This window comes from Trachemys scripta, chromosome 10, assembly GCF_013100865.1.
Source record: "Trachemys scripta elegans isolate TJP31775 chromosome 10, CAS_Tse_1.0, whole genome shotgun sequence".
In the NCBI taxonomy this organism is placed as follows: domain Eukaryota; kingdom Metazoa; phylum Chordata; order Testudines; family Emydidae; genus Trachemys; species Trachemys scripta.
The window spans coordinates 84154642-84170818 of NC_048307.1; the positions used below are offsets into that span (position 1 = coordinate 84154642).

The 16177-nt window shown below is 48.6% G+C and overlaps 1 protein-coding gene across 3 annotated transcripts in view; it reads left to right on the plus strand.

The window, feature by feature from the left end:
• The window catches only part of FRMD5 (FERM domain containing 5), an 86371-nt gene that overhangs the window by 3038 nt on the left and 67156 nt on the right, over positions 1-16177 (plus strand). For all 3 annotated transcript variants that reach the window (XM_034782834.1, XM_034782833.1, XM_034782832.1), the window contains exons 2-3: positions 3937-3979; positions 5200-5278. In XM_034782834.1, the coding sequence (XP_034638725.1) occupies positions 3973-3979; positions 5200-5278 (86 nt within the window). In that variant the 5' untranslated portion in view covers positions 3937-3972. The remainder of the gene's footprint in view (positions 1-3936; positions 3980-5199; positions 5279-16177) is intronic.

The following is a 16177-nucleotide window of genomic DNA, read 5'->3' on the forward strand; positions in this document are numbered from 1 at the left end:
GCAGCCAGGCTCGCGTGCTGCCGTCACAGCGTATCTGGGATGAGTTCGGAGGCACAAAGCTGACTCCAGTGTTCCCAGTCTCCAGGAAGTGTGATTGTACCAGCCGCGCACATGCCCCGCAGAGAGTTCTGGGCCATGCAGAAAAAGTATCTGATATTTGTTGCAAATGTATTTATTGGTGAAGTATGGCCAGGCTTGGCAAGGAGACTGTGCCGTGTAGCTACGAACCGTCAGCAGGTTAGAACTGGTCGTTTGAGAGACTGTGGTGAGGAAAGAACTGCTGAGGAGCCAGAAACAGTGGTTTTGAAATTTTTCTCAGACCATAAAAATTGGTGATGGCTTCTAAGGACAGGTGCCCTGAGCCTGTAGTCCTTCCCTACCAGGGGTGCCCTGGTGTTTATCTGGTCCAGTGTGAAGTGTTCCAGGTGGTGTGACTTCCCCCACTTCCCTGGGGGGATCTTAGACACTGCCTAGCAGGTCTTGCTGTTGGGGAGAGGTTTTTCCTGATGCCTTTTCCTTCATTCAATCTCATTCCTCCCTTGGCCACCCAAAGAAATTCTCCCTCCTCAAGGACTCAACTAAGGCCTCCAAGAGCTTGAGCTGCTCTCAAGGAATCATAGAATATCAGGGTTGGAAGGGACCTCAGGAGGTATCTAGTCCAACCTCCTGCTCAAATCAGGACCAATCCCCAATTAAATCATCCAACAGATTTTGCCCCAGATTCCGAAGTGGCCCCCTCAAGGATTGAACTCAGAACCCTGGGTTTAGCAGGTCAATGCTCAAACCACTGAGCTATCCCCCCCCCCAGGAAAGGGGAGGGAGGCGAGGTGCCCTAGCTGGGGTGTGCCGTGTCCTGCCCGTGTAAAGGGGTCTCGTACGAACGGCTTCTCCAGTGGTGGCAGTGCTACTGTACGTACTGCGTGATGCAAGTGTTATGGGTTCCCTTTGAGCCAGGGTAACTCTTCGCTGGCTCTTGTGGCATGCGTGCTGTTTTCTTGGGATAGTTCTTCACGTTGCCTGCAATGTTTTGTGTTAACTGACCTTTCCCTTGATTGCTGTGATGTCATTTTTCTCTATTATTTTGTGGTACCTCTCCCCAGGCATCTGTTAGCCCTCTCTTTGTGCCTAGGGAAATCTTTTAGTTTCTTGCATCACCCTTTAAGTTGGGCCACAAACGTTAGCAGCATTGGTTGCAAAACCTTGCTGTAATAAGAACTTGCGGCTTCTTTTTGGAAAGTGCTGTCAGAGTCACTCCAGAAAAACAGGCCTCAAGTGTAACCTACTCTGTCCTGTGATAATTAAAGATGTTCTTTTTTGGCCCCCTAGCTTACCTTGGGTGATTTCAATCAATCATTCCAGACAGTGCCAAGCAGCAAACGACAATTTGCATACGCAGCTGTGCTGATTGTACGTCCCAGCGCTGTTTGCATGCATCTGTGGCACTACAGCAAAGTTAAACAACAAGACCCATCCCTTTAAAAGAGAGGTGTTTGTGCCGGACAGAGGGAGGGATCCAGCAGGCTTGGGGGTAGCTGCAAAATCCTCCCGCTGCGATTTGAAAGAGGCAGTTTTTCAGATAGGGAGGGGTTTATCACAGCACCCATCGATGGGTTTTGTTACATTTTTATAGTGCAGGACCGATACTAAGGGTATGGCTGTGCTAGAAACACTGCAGCTGAGCCGATGGGGTTCTTCCATCACTCTGAGAGACGGCAGCTAGCTCGACAGGAGTCTACACTGGGGCTGAGCTCGGCTTAACAACATCTCAGCAGCGTGAGCCATGTAGCTAGGCCAACTTATGTGTTAGGTGTAGACCAGGCCTACTGTGCCCCACTTTGGGTTTAATCATTCAGCATGGGAGTGATGGATCTCTGTTTTCGCAACACAAAGCACATGTCCAGCTATAACATACCCGTTCAAAGGTGGGGGTAACACGTGGGCCTAGACATTGACAGTGTCCTGTCAGCTCGCTGTGCGCTGTCAGGAATCGGACAGTCGGGCGATACGGAGCGCTAGACGCCAGCGAATGGAAGGTGCTCAAGGTGAAGATGAATGGTTTTGGCACGTAACCTGACTGATCTGTTGGCACCTGACCTTGGGATGTTGCAGCTAGTAAAGCAAGGGGAAATATTTCCCAACTATCTTGTACTTCACCTCAGCAAGCGCTTCGAGATGCCAGCAGAAGAGACTGCTGTCCGGCTGGCAGAGTTCTTGCTCGACACGGCGAGATAAAATGCTCCCCCTCCAGTGTCAGATGGACTTTGATGGTGATACCTAGTCAGATATAATGGGGCTGCTGAGAGGAAGCGTGGCAAACTCGTCCATCCGTGCGGAGGCGCAGAGCGAGAATTGTCCTAGAAATGTGACATGGTCTCTCAGGGGTTCCCTGGGCCTAAAGGAGTTAGGGCAGAAGGGAAACCGCTGGCTGGTCAAACTCTAGGGAGAGAGGGAAATTCTCCCTCCAGCTCCTCTGCCCCCCGCTCCCCAGGATGCCAGAGGGAAGGAAATGCCTTGAAAGATGTTTCTGTGCTACAGGGTGGACACTGATACTGGGGGGACACTTTACATCCACTGATGCCATCTTATTCCCTGCCATATTTGGTGCTGATCAGAGGCCGATTCTCAGCCTGCAAATTGCAGGGAGCCAAGCTCCTTTAAAATGCAGCTCCCCCCCACCCCCCGGTTCAGGGGATGCCCCCAATTAACCCGGGGTGAGCAGCAGCCCAGATGCAGGCCTCAGTGCAGCCAAGCTAGCGCTGCCCTGAGAAGGAGCGGAGAGGGGGCTACTTAAACAAAGGTGGGGCCTTCCTTTGGGAAATGAGGTGGTTCCAGTCAGACCCATCAGAGTGCTGCAGGTACAGAGTGCTAGACCGAAATGCCCACTGCATCCCGGCCGTAGTACAGCTGAGTCTCTCGGGCTGCGGGTTCTGGGAGTCTGGGCAGTCGGAGGACAGAGTGACGGGGCTAGCCAGGGGCTGTGTTCTTTGCTGGGATAGCCGCTGGAGGTGGGACAACCTTCAGAGCAAAACTCAGTCCTTGCTGCCCCGCTCGGATGAGCCATGCCATGGCGCTGATGCCTGGCCTGGCCTGCTCAGAGGCACCCATCATTACTATCTGATCCGCGTGGCCAGGCCCAGTGATTTCCAGCAGTCTTAGCACATACCAGCAGCTCGCTCTTCCAGGTGTGCTGTCCTTGTCAGTGTTAAACCCCACAGGAGTGGGGTGGAGGTTTGTCTGCTAGCCCTGCCCATGGTATCGGCGGTTGCCTCTTCTGACTCCTTTTCTTCTGCAGCTGTCGCTCCTCAGAGATCATAGGGAAGCTGCACTACCTGCTCTGTCATTTGTGAAGTATCAGGCTCCCCTTCTGATTTCCTGGCTGCTTAGAGTTTGCCACCCCCGTGTGAGCTGGCACAAGCTACGTTGTGAGCACGGGGCCAGACTAGAAGACTTACCCCCCACTGACGTCAGTGGTAGAACTCCCATGAGCTTCCACGGGCGCAGGAGTGAGTTCTCATTATCCCAGGGATCGGGCATTTGTCTCAGCCTGGCGTGCGGTGCAGCTGGTTGAGCAAATGTTCCTAAAAGATTCCACGTACTTTAACAAAGTCAGGATCCCAGTGGCTGGTCGTTGTGGTGATCGGGATTTGCATCTGACACGCTAGGGTCTGATCCTCCACCGGCCTTGGACCGGTGTAAAGCACTCGAGAAGATGTGAGGCAGTGGAATATCAGGCCCCCTCGTTTGAAACTTCTGAGCTTGCTGCATGGTCCCCTCTTTTTCTCTATAATCTATTGGTCATTCAAAGAAACATGCCTCTGTTTCAACCCATTTTTTTCGGTTTCTTTTATTTTTACCCCAAAGAGGAGGCCTTACAACATGAACACAAGGGTATTTGTTACTGGTCCTTTTAAAAAGAAAATCTTTTTTTCATTTCAGCATTGGTTGGAGTTTACAAAGTCTGTTGTGAAGCAGATGAGAGGTAAGTATTGCTTTTACTGTGCATCTATGTAGGAAGATGTCCGATGTTGCCTATGCATGCTCCCCTTAATTTTATAAGCATTTCCCTCTGGTTCAGCCACTTGACTTGTGTGGGTTATTCCCTGCGCATCACCTAGCGAATGTGCCCTTCTGAGTATCTCTGTTACGTTGAAAATGAAATCATTCTCTCGGGGGCAAATTTTCATTAAGCCTCCTACTTGTGCCAATGTAACTATGTCCATTTTGCACATGCAAAATCTGTGTTTGCTTGAACAAAACCGGTACCTGCATGGATAAATGATCCGAGTGAGCAAATAACGATTTGCAAGCCCACCTGTTTTCCAAGCAAAAGTGAACTTTTATTGCCTACACAACAGATACCGTCACGTGTACTGTCGGCACAGCCATGGAGGCCCAATGAAAATCCCCTTTGGAAATGCCCCATTATTCCTTGAGTTGTGTTTTAGAGATCTCCCCGTCCCCCTTCCCCCCAGCTGTCCCTCTGCTGCACGGGCCAGTGCAGGAGGAGCCAGGGGCATTGTGTGGCGGAAGCCCCATCCCCTCCTTGTCCTTCTCCCTTGTCTTTAGCATCCTGCTTGTAGGGTGGAAGCCAAGTGTAGGAGCACAACGACTGCTGTTATGAGCAGCCCTTGCTTGGCTAAGGTGGAGGTGGGAATCATCTTTCTGACCCCTCCCGCCCTCTGTGGTTGTGTAGGCCAGCTCACAGTCTAGCCTATAGTGTGTGTGTGTGTGTGTGTGTGTGTGTGTGTGTGTGTGTGTGTGTACTGTGTTTGTGTCGGTAGGGATTGGGGGGAGCGGACAGACAGGCCATTCAGATTTCAAGCAGTGTCCTCCTTGTACTCTTGGGTGTCTAAGAGACTGGAGGACTCTAGATTGTTATTTACACCACAATCCTTGCGCAGAACAGGGAGGCAAAGAGGGGCTTTTAGCTTCCCCGTTGAATTCTTTTGCCGTTATGACAAAGGGAGGTGCTTGAGGCCTTTCTCTCGGTGCCTGGGGAGTTGGGATCACAACTGCCCTTGCTATTAATGAGCTCTCTGCCTGTGCTTTGGGGGGATACGTAACTGCGGAGCCAGATCTGGTCCTGAAAAAGCTTTGACTAGCTCCTTTATTTGGGTTAATAGCTGAGGAAGGCACGGGTGTATTTGTTCTCAATGGATACAATTCGAGTGACCGTAACATTGTCATTTTACGCTGCAGCCCAGCCTCCATTCACCATGTGTTTTCGTGTGAAGTTTTATCCCACCGACCCTGCTGCTCTGAAGGAGGAAATAACCAGGTAAGACTGAAGCTAGCAGCCACGGAATGGGGTTCGCGCTGGGTGCCCCCCGAAGGTATTGTTAAAGGTCAGACACGCTTGCAGCTCCGCAATCTGAAAAGTTTTCTTTCAGATTTCCCTGAACAGAACCAGTCAGAGTCACCCACCGGGTTCGTGTCTAAAGAAGCATGACAGTACTGTTACTATACACTGGAAGCATTTTATTGGCTTGCAAAGTCATCCCGCCACAGCTGATGTTTATCATTAGCTGTTGATTTAAACCCGCTAGCTTGAACTTCCACGGCAGTCTGTTAAGAAGATTGAGTTGCCAGAACACAGCACTTAGACTGTATGTCATAATTATAGCAGGAGCCTGAGAGTCTGTCGACGTTGCCTTGTAAACCGGGGTCTGTGGGAGCTGGGCTTGCACACTCGGTGTTTCTAGGCCTGCACTGAAGTGTCCACCCTGCATTGTAAACCCGGGCTTACGATGCTGGACTCAAGTCTCACAGCCGTGCTAATGCGTCCACACTGCACTCCGCAGACCTCCTGACTTGGTCTGTGGCTTGAGGTGCGTCCGTGATGCAAAATAAATGGGCTTCGCAGCAGGACTTGGGCTCTGGCCTGTCCCACTAACAGGGTCCTAGGACCCGGATCCTGAGTGCTTGCTGACCCGAGTCAGGTTGTCTTGTGTGTGGATGGAAATGGGGCTTAGGCTCAAACCAGACTCAGAACCTGGCCATTGTGTGCAGTGGAGACATACCCATAGTGACTACGATAGCCATGATTGCAGAACAGGTTCTAGTCTCACCCCTGGGTATTTCAGTTCCTTGTAACTTTCACCTTTCAGGCTGAACGTCGCCACACGTGGTCTCTGCTGAAAGGTGACTCTGTTGCTCTGTAGTTAGGAACAGCAACAGTTCATCTGTTGTGGAGTATTAGGAGAGGTTGAAAAATGCACTTTTCCCATTGTCAAAAAACCACATGCCACTGTTTTGAACAGCTCCAGAGCTCAAGTTATGGCTGCACATGTGCTTACATACGTAGTTACGGGTGGACATACACCGTGCACTGGAAAGGGTCTAAGCGCGTCTCATTCCCCTCGAAGTTGCTGGTAGCTGTTGGTGACCAGCAGCTCTCAGGATGCATCGCTGTTTAAATAAGGAGAATGTCTTGGGATGAAATGTGTAGCCAACTGCAGGTCAAATGTTTCACACTGTTTCTCCGGAGTTGTCCCTATGAAGAAATTTGGGCTTTCGTTCTCTTCCCTGCATTTATTTTTGCAAGAGGAAGGGTGGCCCTAAATGTACAAGCACAAAAGTGTATCAGTACTTAGGGAATGCTCTGTTAAGTACTTATAGCAGTTATGCCACTTGCTGCCTCAGTTTCCCCAACTGTAAAATAGAGATAGTGATACCGACTGGTCTCTTTTGTAAAGCGCTTTGAGGGAGTCAGTGGGACCTAGGCTCCTAAGGCACTTAGGCTAAGTTGAAACTTTGTCCCTCAGTCCACATCATTGTGGGGGATCTGAAAGCTGACCTAGGAGTGAGACCGACATTCCCGACAGAACTCGTTTGGAGAAGTGGGGTATAATGGAGACTTGGGGGCTAGATTCTCAGCTGGTGGAGATCTGCGTGGCTCCATTGACTTGATTGTCTCCTTGCCCTGGGCAGGAGAGACTGCAAGTGCTGTATGTTAGTTAGGAAGGGGATAGTGGAGATGTCCACACGTGACTAGTGATTTTGTGTGCTGCACTCGACACCTCCACGGGATTTCATTTTTAGAAAGAGCTGAGCACCCAGTCTCTGAAAATCAGGCTCCTTTAAGGTGTCTGAAGTCAGGCACCCCAAAATCACTGGTCATTTTGAAACCACGGCCTCTGTGTTTAGGTGTCAACTGCTCAGTGGCAAAGCCATTAGCTGTGGTTGCTTTGATGTTGGCATTTCCTTCTTCTGCCCCTTTCAGTCAGATGGGAGTTATGAGACCGGCAGCTGTTTTTGTGGGGGAGGGTTGGATTCAGCTAGAGATGCTTCATCCAAGGGCTGCCACGGGTCATCCCCCAGTCAGATTATTGTGTCAAGATAGCGGCAGCGTGGCACGGGGTCTGTTATCACCACCCATACGAGTGGTCAGCTGAGAGAAAACAGCCTCGTCAGGACGGGTGGTTAAGTACAGTAACACCCTGCCAATATTTTAGCCAGGAGGAGTTCCTGCAAAACTCCCTCCCCCAGCTTAGCCCACAATAACCCTTGTGCACAACAGCTCTGTGTGCCTGTACGCCAGGCGGGTGGGGAACAGGCCTGTTGATTCGTTGGTTTTCTTCTTGAAACCAAAATGCTTCCCCATCATTCCCATAGCCCAGGAGGGGTGCGGCACTGCTTGGAAGGGACACTCACACCCAGCACGCTTCACTGGCAATGGTTACGCTTTGTGGGGCTAAATCCTCAGCGGGTGTAAATTGGTGTAGCCTCATTGAAATCAGTGGATCTGTGCCAATTGAGTACAGTCCCATGGTGTTCAAACTGTGCAAAATTATGCAGAAGTGAGTGCAGTCCGTGTGTGTGTGTGTGTGTGTGTGTGTGTGTGTGTGTGTGTGTGTGTCTGCGGTGTTGCGTGGGGGTATTTTTCCATCCCTAGGTACGTGGGGTTTCCTTTTATTCTCAAAGTCCCTGACACTTGCTCCATTCCAAAAGCAAAATGGATGCTCTTCAGAGGTATACTTGTGAGTCCTGGAGGTGAGTCACTTCTGGCCAGGAATGTGCTCTGGCACATCACTGGTTAAATATCCTTCCCTCATAAGTGGGGGGAAGGGATTGTTCATTACCTTGAGACCAGTCGTGCCATCAGGGGGGCACCCAGGAGATAGGTAATGAAATGTCCGGGCTCTACCCCCTAACAGGAATGCAGTCTCCAAAAACGCCTTGATTGTTTACAAACATCTGAGGTTATCTTTGCCAGAATCCAGTCAGGTGCGTTTAACTTGAAGATTCATCAGTCCCTCTAAAGGTCTCTTCACTGGCTGGGATGGTGGAGCACAGTTAATGAGCTGCTGATCTGCTAGGGGTGGGGAAAACCCTGGCTTAGGTCAGTCTCCACGTCCTATTCTGCTCTGAGGAGGGAAGGCGCATGGCCGTGGCCACAAGGGTAAATGTGAGAACGCGAGGAGCATGGTTCCAAGCTGCAGTGATGGAAGGAACTGGTGGGATCTTTCTTCTTGTGCTGCATTGCGGCACGGGGGTGACCTGATGTGATGGAAATGTTTGACACAGCTGTATTTAGGTGCCTGATTAAGATTAGGACCTCCTCCTCCTCCTCCCTGCAGATCCTAAATAGAGGGTGCTTTATGGTCCTTTGTGGGGTGCAGTGGTCCAACTTATTTCCCTGGAGGTTCAAGGTGGGGGAGCAGGCCAGGTGGTCATGGGAGTACACTCAGTGGTCGGTGGAGGACAGGGGGTTGACGTGTTTGGGGAGGGGGGAGAAATCCCATGTGAGTCGTGCCAATGGAGGGACGGAGGGAGAGCTCAAGGTGACAGCAAGGGAAGGGGATGTAAAAATCTCTAGTTTCACAGCATGAGGCGTGAGTTGTCTCAAGGCTGCTAAGATCCCCTTCCCTGCCCCATCCGCCCCGCCACACCTCACAAGGTTTAACCAGTGATGTGCGGAGGCAGGTTCCCGGAGCTCCCCCCAGGGGGTTGATTGAAGGGATGCTTTTCCTGTCTCGGTGGAGCTGGCCTCTCCTGGGCTTGGCTGACTCGTCCCTGACAGAGTGGTCTTGTCCCAGGAATAAAAATGCTGCTGAGGAGTAATTATTTAGGCAGTTTTATCTGGTGATTTGTTCGGCATTTCAGCTTCACTTGGCCAAACCTGAAGGAAACCCGAGGTTTAAGCGGGATCAGATCTGGGGAACCCAGCCCTCTCTTGGGTTACCTGCAGCCACTTGCTCCAGACCCAGCACAGCTGATGCACTCCTGCTAGGCCGCTACTCCTGTGTCTCCTCGATACGCCTGGCCATGGAGCGTCGTGTTCGACACGTACAGGTTCACGCGCCTCGTGGTGGATTGAAGGGTTTGTCAGAAGCCTGTGGCCTTGGAACAGCAGATGGGGGAATTCCTGTTCTGTGGACACTGATGAAGTCGTGGGACAATAGCAGCATTTCCCACAAGGTCTGGCCGCAGGATGGGAATGATGAACATTCCTGCAGGGCAGGAGAACCAATGTCCGTCTCCCTATGCCGGTATATTAAACATCTCACTCTGTGTTAGCATGGGGCGCTGCATTCTCCCCAGGAATCTGAGCGTTGGCTAGGCATATTTCAGAGAGATGTCAATGAACTAGACGGTTGTCAGAGCGTGATGCCCTCCCGCTGCTACATGTGTGTCGGAGTAAAGCCGAGTCGCTTATTTTCAAGGCAGGACTCTTGGTCCTCTGACAGCATTCCATTACAGTGACTCCGTTTCTATCAGATCAAATGACTGATGCAGATTGAATCATTTCACCTGTTAGATGTTGGTGCGCTAGAGTTTGAATTGCTCACTGGTCCTGACATGCTGCATTTAGATTCACTTGTGGGGGAGGAGCAGAATCCTATTGTATGTCTCAGCCAATCAGACATAAGCTCCCCTTTAAAAAAAGTATTGTATTTATGTAACTAAGCTGGCTCAAGCCTGATAGTTTTTTAAAAAATGTCAACACTTAGTCGTTAGCTGCCCATCCAGCCTTGCTGGCTGCCAGACATTCTATTAGGGGTAATTCACTGTCATCTTTAAACAGTCACGCGTTATCCGAACTTCATTGACTCTTTGCACAAAATGTGCCTGATTCTAGGTGGGCTATAAATATTCAAATTCTCTTGAGCCTGGAAGACAAATCTAGCTTGGCGGTGCAATGTCTCATGTGCAATACTGCTCAGATTGGCTTTTGACATTCCATTCCGATCACGGGTCTTTGGTGGGGGGTCGATTGCACTAAATGCTGAGGCAGAATTTATCACCACTGTTTAAAAGTGTTGGGGTGGATTTGGCAGAGCGGTGAGAGATGAAGTTTGCTTGAATCTGAAAGGCTGGGTGTGATTAGGACTGCAGGGAGATGAGGAAGCGCTGGGTGTGACTTTAGAACAGGGGAGGGGAAGCTAATGCCAGCAGGTTGCGTGTGGGAATGCAAAATTTGTCACAAGTATCCGTGTAGGCATAAAGAAGTGGGCTGGTTTGGGGCTCAGCATGCATATTTGTTCCCAGATTTTGCTAGCAAATGGAAAAGGAAACATGCCGGAGTTAGCCACACTGCCTATGTGTTGACACCACCCCTAAATGCTTTCACATCTTGGTTTGCTGTTCTCTTGGGATGTGTATAGGAACATTCAGCACGGCTGTGTTCACACACAACAGGTCACAGTAGCTGCAATGCGCCAAACCCAGAGAGCTGAGCTTTCCACGCTAGAGTTTGCTGTGGTAGTGGAGTGTATTGCCGTGAGCTACCACAAGGTGTAGGCCTTGGAAGTGCTACGTTTGGTTCCCATTGTCCCCGGTCCGTCATAGAAGACAGAGCTGGGAGAGATCTCTTAGGCCATTGCTAGTCGTTTTCCAAAGGTCTCATCAGAAGAGCTGTTAATCACAGGACCAAAGGTTTCCGGCTTTGTTTCTTTGTCCTTTCCAAGATGGTGGGGTGTTTCCTGCTTTCCAATACTCAGGATTCACTCACAGATGTAGTGACCTGTTTAAACAGGCCCTCCCTTGTTATTTGTGGCCAGGACTCTTTGTCTAACCTTTTCATAACTGGGTCTGTTTGTTAGCCTGCCTACCTCCTTGTCTGTTAAATTGATGGCCAATGCAGGCACTGCTCCACCTCTTCTGCTTAAAATACGGAGCCAGATGAACAGCCTGCTACTTCCTTATTTCCACCGCACGTCCCCGCTAGACGTTTATTCTTTGTCTGCTGTATGCATTGAGCGAGAGCTGGTTTATTTCCAGGCTGCTAAGAAGCGACAGGAGAAGCCGAGGGGGGAAATGTTGTGTGAGTAGCTGGCAGTGTCCCTTACCTCTAACACTCAAGGCAGTAAGGGCTCAGTCCTGCTTTCATGAAGTGAATGGCACAACTCTCCTTGATTCCAGTGGGAACAGGTTGTAGAGGAGCACTGGCTAGGCAGGGAGTGAGCAGGAGACTGCGTTCATTCCAGACTGCGTGATTGTAGGAGCCCTCCCCTCGTTTGTGCCTGTTGTCCAGCAGGAACAAACAGAAAAACAGGCAGGTTTGTTTCAGGAGATGTCTTTGGTTCTGGTGTGTGAAGTATTTGCATACGTGCAGTTTTAATAATGTAACTTCTAGCATGAGGCTATCAGACCGATACAACAGTTCCAAAGCTGGCTAATTCTGACATTCATTCCCCATGATTCCCTTTTCCCCTCGCCTCTTGCACAGTGTTAACTTGCCTGCAAGCCAGCCGTGAGTCCCTTCCACTCTTCATTCCTGCCTGTGCAAGTAAGGCGCACCTGTTCCCAGATGCTGCAGCTTGGTGATAAGTCAAGGAATGGTTCCTGGCAAAAAGCCTGTCCCGCCACCTGATGGCAAAACAAATGCAGTTGTCAGTGCTGCGCTTTGAGACGGTTCAGATGCTCGATTCCTGCCTTATAATCTTGTCTTTTTCAAAGGCTGCTGTAATGCAGGGCTGAGGCAGAATGAGATGGGGAATTGAGAGCTGGGTTCAGTAAATTGGACTCGTCCCAGGCAATAAATTTAGTCCAAAGACCTTGATGAATGCTTCTTGTCATCTTCAGATAAATGGATGTTCCTCTCTTTCTGTGCTGCAGATCTCAGGTGGGGGGAGAAGGGAGAGGAGGTACAGTACAATGTGGAGTTTATTAAAAAATGACGTTAATTTTTTAAGAGGTCTTTGCATATAGGCCGTGGTTAGCATGCTAAATATCCTCTCGGCTCTCCGGAAAGGAGGGAAGCACAAATGTTAATTGAGCACATTGGAACAGTACAGCATCATTAACAAATAATTCTGCCAAAAGCAGCTATTGCTTAGAGATGTTTACGACTCTGTCCAAAGTGTAATTACTCTTTCAGACAGAACAAATTGCAAACACACATCTGTGTCCTAACAAGTTTGGAAAATAAGGGTTCCGAAGGAATCAGGATTTGCAGTGAGAGGAGGGGAAATTGACAGGAAAGAGAATATAGAGAAGTCGGTGGGACATGTTTCAGGTAAACACCACAATATATTTTGCATTGCAGCTAAGGTCAGAAATCTTCAAAGCGGTTTCCAATGCCTTGTTGTTCCCTCCTTGGAAATAAAGGGGAAATTGGTGTCTGCATTCTAGCACCTGAGACTTCGTTTTTTTCCCTACATCATGAAACGTTTGGCTAAGATGAAGTGTAAAATCAATATAATATCAGCTAGTGCAGTGTTTCCCAAACTTGGGATGCTGCTTGTGTAGGGAAAGCCCCTGGCGGGCCGGGCCGGTTTGTTTACCTGCCGCATCCACAGGTTTGGCCGATTGCGTCTCCCACTGGCCGCGGTTCACTGGTCCAGGCCAATGGGGGCTTCAGGAAGCGGCATGGGCCGAGGAACATACTGGCCGCTGCTTCCCGCAGCCCCCATTGGCCTGGAGCAGTGAACCACGGCCAGTGGGAGTCGCGATCGGCCGAATCTGCGGACGTGGCAGGTAAACAAACCGGCCGGGCCCGCCAGGGGCTTTCCCTACACAAGCAGCGTCCCAAGTTTGGGAAACACTGGGTTAGTGGGAGACTAGGCCCTGCCCTTGCTGTGGGGTGGTCTCAACAATCCAGTAGATGTTTTCCATCGCTTTCTACTAGGATCTTAAGCACAGAAGCATGCAACACATTTAGACACAACAAAGGGGACTAACCAGAACAGCACTTCCATCTCAGCTGGAGGATGGCAAAGCACTGCTAATGTGCACCAGAAGCTTTTGCAGCATCTATTGTTTAGCTCTGTTTAGTTTCACTTTTATTGTGATTAATTTTAAGATCAATTGGATATTGGTCTGTGGTTCCAATGCATGACTGAGTGTGAACAGTCCCTGCGCTGGTGCACTGTGACAGACGTGGTATGGAAAGGGCCGGGTGTGGAGAACATTCTTAGCCGGCAAAGGCTTCAAAGCAAGCCCCTCTGGACTCTGGCATGGACTCTTCGCAAAGCCAGGGGTCTCTTGGATCAAGGGAGCGAGTACTGAATTAAACTTGGGTAAAGGTACCTGTCCTGCACTCTGGGGAACGGAGATGGTGACCCAGAGATGGCTGGATCCAGGCTCCAGCCAGCGTTTCCATGGTCAGTGGTACATTGCAACAGCTGGGTTCTCAGCTGATTAGTATCTACCATTAGTCACTGCTGTGATTTAATCATTTACAGAACACAAGTAAACAGCCAGACTGATCACACGGATCCAAACCTATTTAATGGGAAGTATGGGTTGGGGATGTATCCATTTGAATTGCGGATCTGCTGGCCAAAGAGAACTGGGACAATTTCATGTTTAATTTTCATGCTTCTGCATACTCTGGGCCCATGTCCATCCCCTCTGGGGCTGAAATAGTTTTGTTTTATTTTATTTGTTAAAGTGAGGCATCTATAAACTTTAGTCAACATCCTGATTTCATGATTTCCTGCCAGTGAATACAGTCAGATCCTGAACACAGGATTATAAATTGGAGAAACAACATTTGAAAGAGTAAATGTGGGATAGTTTGAGAAACTAAACCTAATTTAAGAGAACTCGGGCATGAGTCTATTCCAATCTACCTGGCAGTGCTCAGAGTATCCTGCGGAGATATGTATTTATTTTCTGCACCTAAGGAAACAAAAATGTTGAGGATCAAATCTGCAAAACAACATGTTAAATTGTGTATGCAAAATGTGATCAGGTGTCTTCAAACAGATCACTGTACATGCAAATGGTTGCATGTGAAGACACCCATTCTGTGTATAGAGATGCATATTTTGCTATGCAATTACCAATTTGCACCCATCAGCTTTTAATTCTTGCATATGAAACCTGAGTACCTGTTTTTATTCTTTAGAAGTGGCCCTTACTGACTAATTTTCTTGTCCTACATATGTATGTTGTAAAAGAATCTGAAATTGCCACAGGTGATGGTCAACAGACTGCTGATGGAACAGAGGACACATGTGGTGATGCTGGGATTAGAAAAGTTGTTTACTAGCCACTGGTGTAATAGATTGATGAGGGGTACTTCTGCTTTTTTAATTTGTAAATGAATGTAAAGGCATTAGACTGACAGCCCTGGCGAATGAATGCCTTCATTTACGGGTAGAATAAAAACAGGGATAGCAACAGCACAAGCTTTTTTCCCTTTGTATCCTCAAAGCACATACAGTTGCTGAGTGAGGTAGCCGCTTGTCTTCTAGAAATTACAAGACTTATTTCCGTATGCCCTCAGCGGTTGTCAGGTGGACACAAAGCTCAGTTGTCACTGACTTGGACTTGATTAGAATCAGTGGCCTGAAGGTGGAAGGCGCTAAATCCCTCTACTGGTCCTCCGGGCCAGCTGGTGTTTTTCCCCCTGGCATTTGAGGAATCCTAGAGCACAGGCGTCTGTATGTCTTTAAACATCCAAGATGGATAGTCAAGATCCAAGCCGAGCTCCTCCGGAATTAGGTAGGCCAACTGGAAGGGCTAAATATATTCCAGCATTCATAGAACCATAGAAGTGTAGGACTGGAAGGGACCTCAGGAGATCTTTTAGTCCAGCCCTCTGCATACCATCCCTTGGATGTGCACTCTCTCTTTGGAGTGTCTGGTGAGCAAGGACCGTGACTGGATGAACTCTGGGATTTTGCCCTCTTTTATACGGTGTATTTGAAATACTTCTGGGCTCAGGATTACGTACCTTTTGTTTTTGTATTAATAAACTAAATATATTTTTCTTTAGAAGAATGGGTTAGAGAACAGATGATGGACAATAGAAGATGAGATCAGCATAGGAAGGAGGATTCTGGAGTTCTATGCCTTTCTTGATGATGTGCAGAATTAATGGGAGCTTTTCTTGTACTTCAGGGAGAGAGAAATAAAACCCATAGTTCTTATCTGAAAGTCTGAGAAGTTAGTGTCCTGAATACATGGGCAACTCTTTCTGAACCTGATTGCCAGCCCGCTGGTAGAGTCAGATTAGCACAAAATCAAGCATTTGTAAATAGGCCATTTTTATTTGCTGAGCCTGTTTTAAAATAACTTCATGTCCAAAACACAAGCATTTCTGCTTCTATAAGAAGGTGCCCCAAATCAGCTTTCCCAGATATAATTGATTTGGTTTTTGTTCCAGGTACATTTGGGGAGAAACAAAGAAATGCCCAGGCATAGATCTCAGACAGATGCATCTGGTTGCCCGTTTTTAAGAGCCACTTATTTGGTTTGCAGATTTATGTTAACTCCTAGCAACTGCAAAATGTTGCCATCATTAGGCCTCAATTTAAATGTGAAATGGCCAATGATGTCTCTCTGAACAGTGACCACTATTAGGTGGGCATGGTCATTAAACTGTTCCTACGGTATTCTATTTCTTTTCTGTAATCTGAGATCAGCACAACATCTGCAGTTGTCAGGTATAATAAGAATTGAAATGCAGGTCAGATTTATGCTTTGGGGGTGTGTGTGAAAACTTGGCCAATTAAGGCCATCAAAGATTTAGCCCCTTGCAATTAATATAACAATAAGGGGGGTTGGGTGGGGGGAGAGCAGTAGCACTTTGTGTTACTTGGAGTCTAGAGCCAGACAGACAATGGCTTATTTCCAAGATAACATGATTGCATGTTTTGATGACTTCTTTCCCTCCATTGGCATATCTACTTTTTTACAGGTATGTAAATCTATAACTCCCTCTGTCTTTGGGTTCTAGTGACATCCATTTCTCCAAGGCAGAAGAATTCAAATGAAGCCCTGG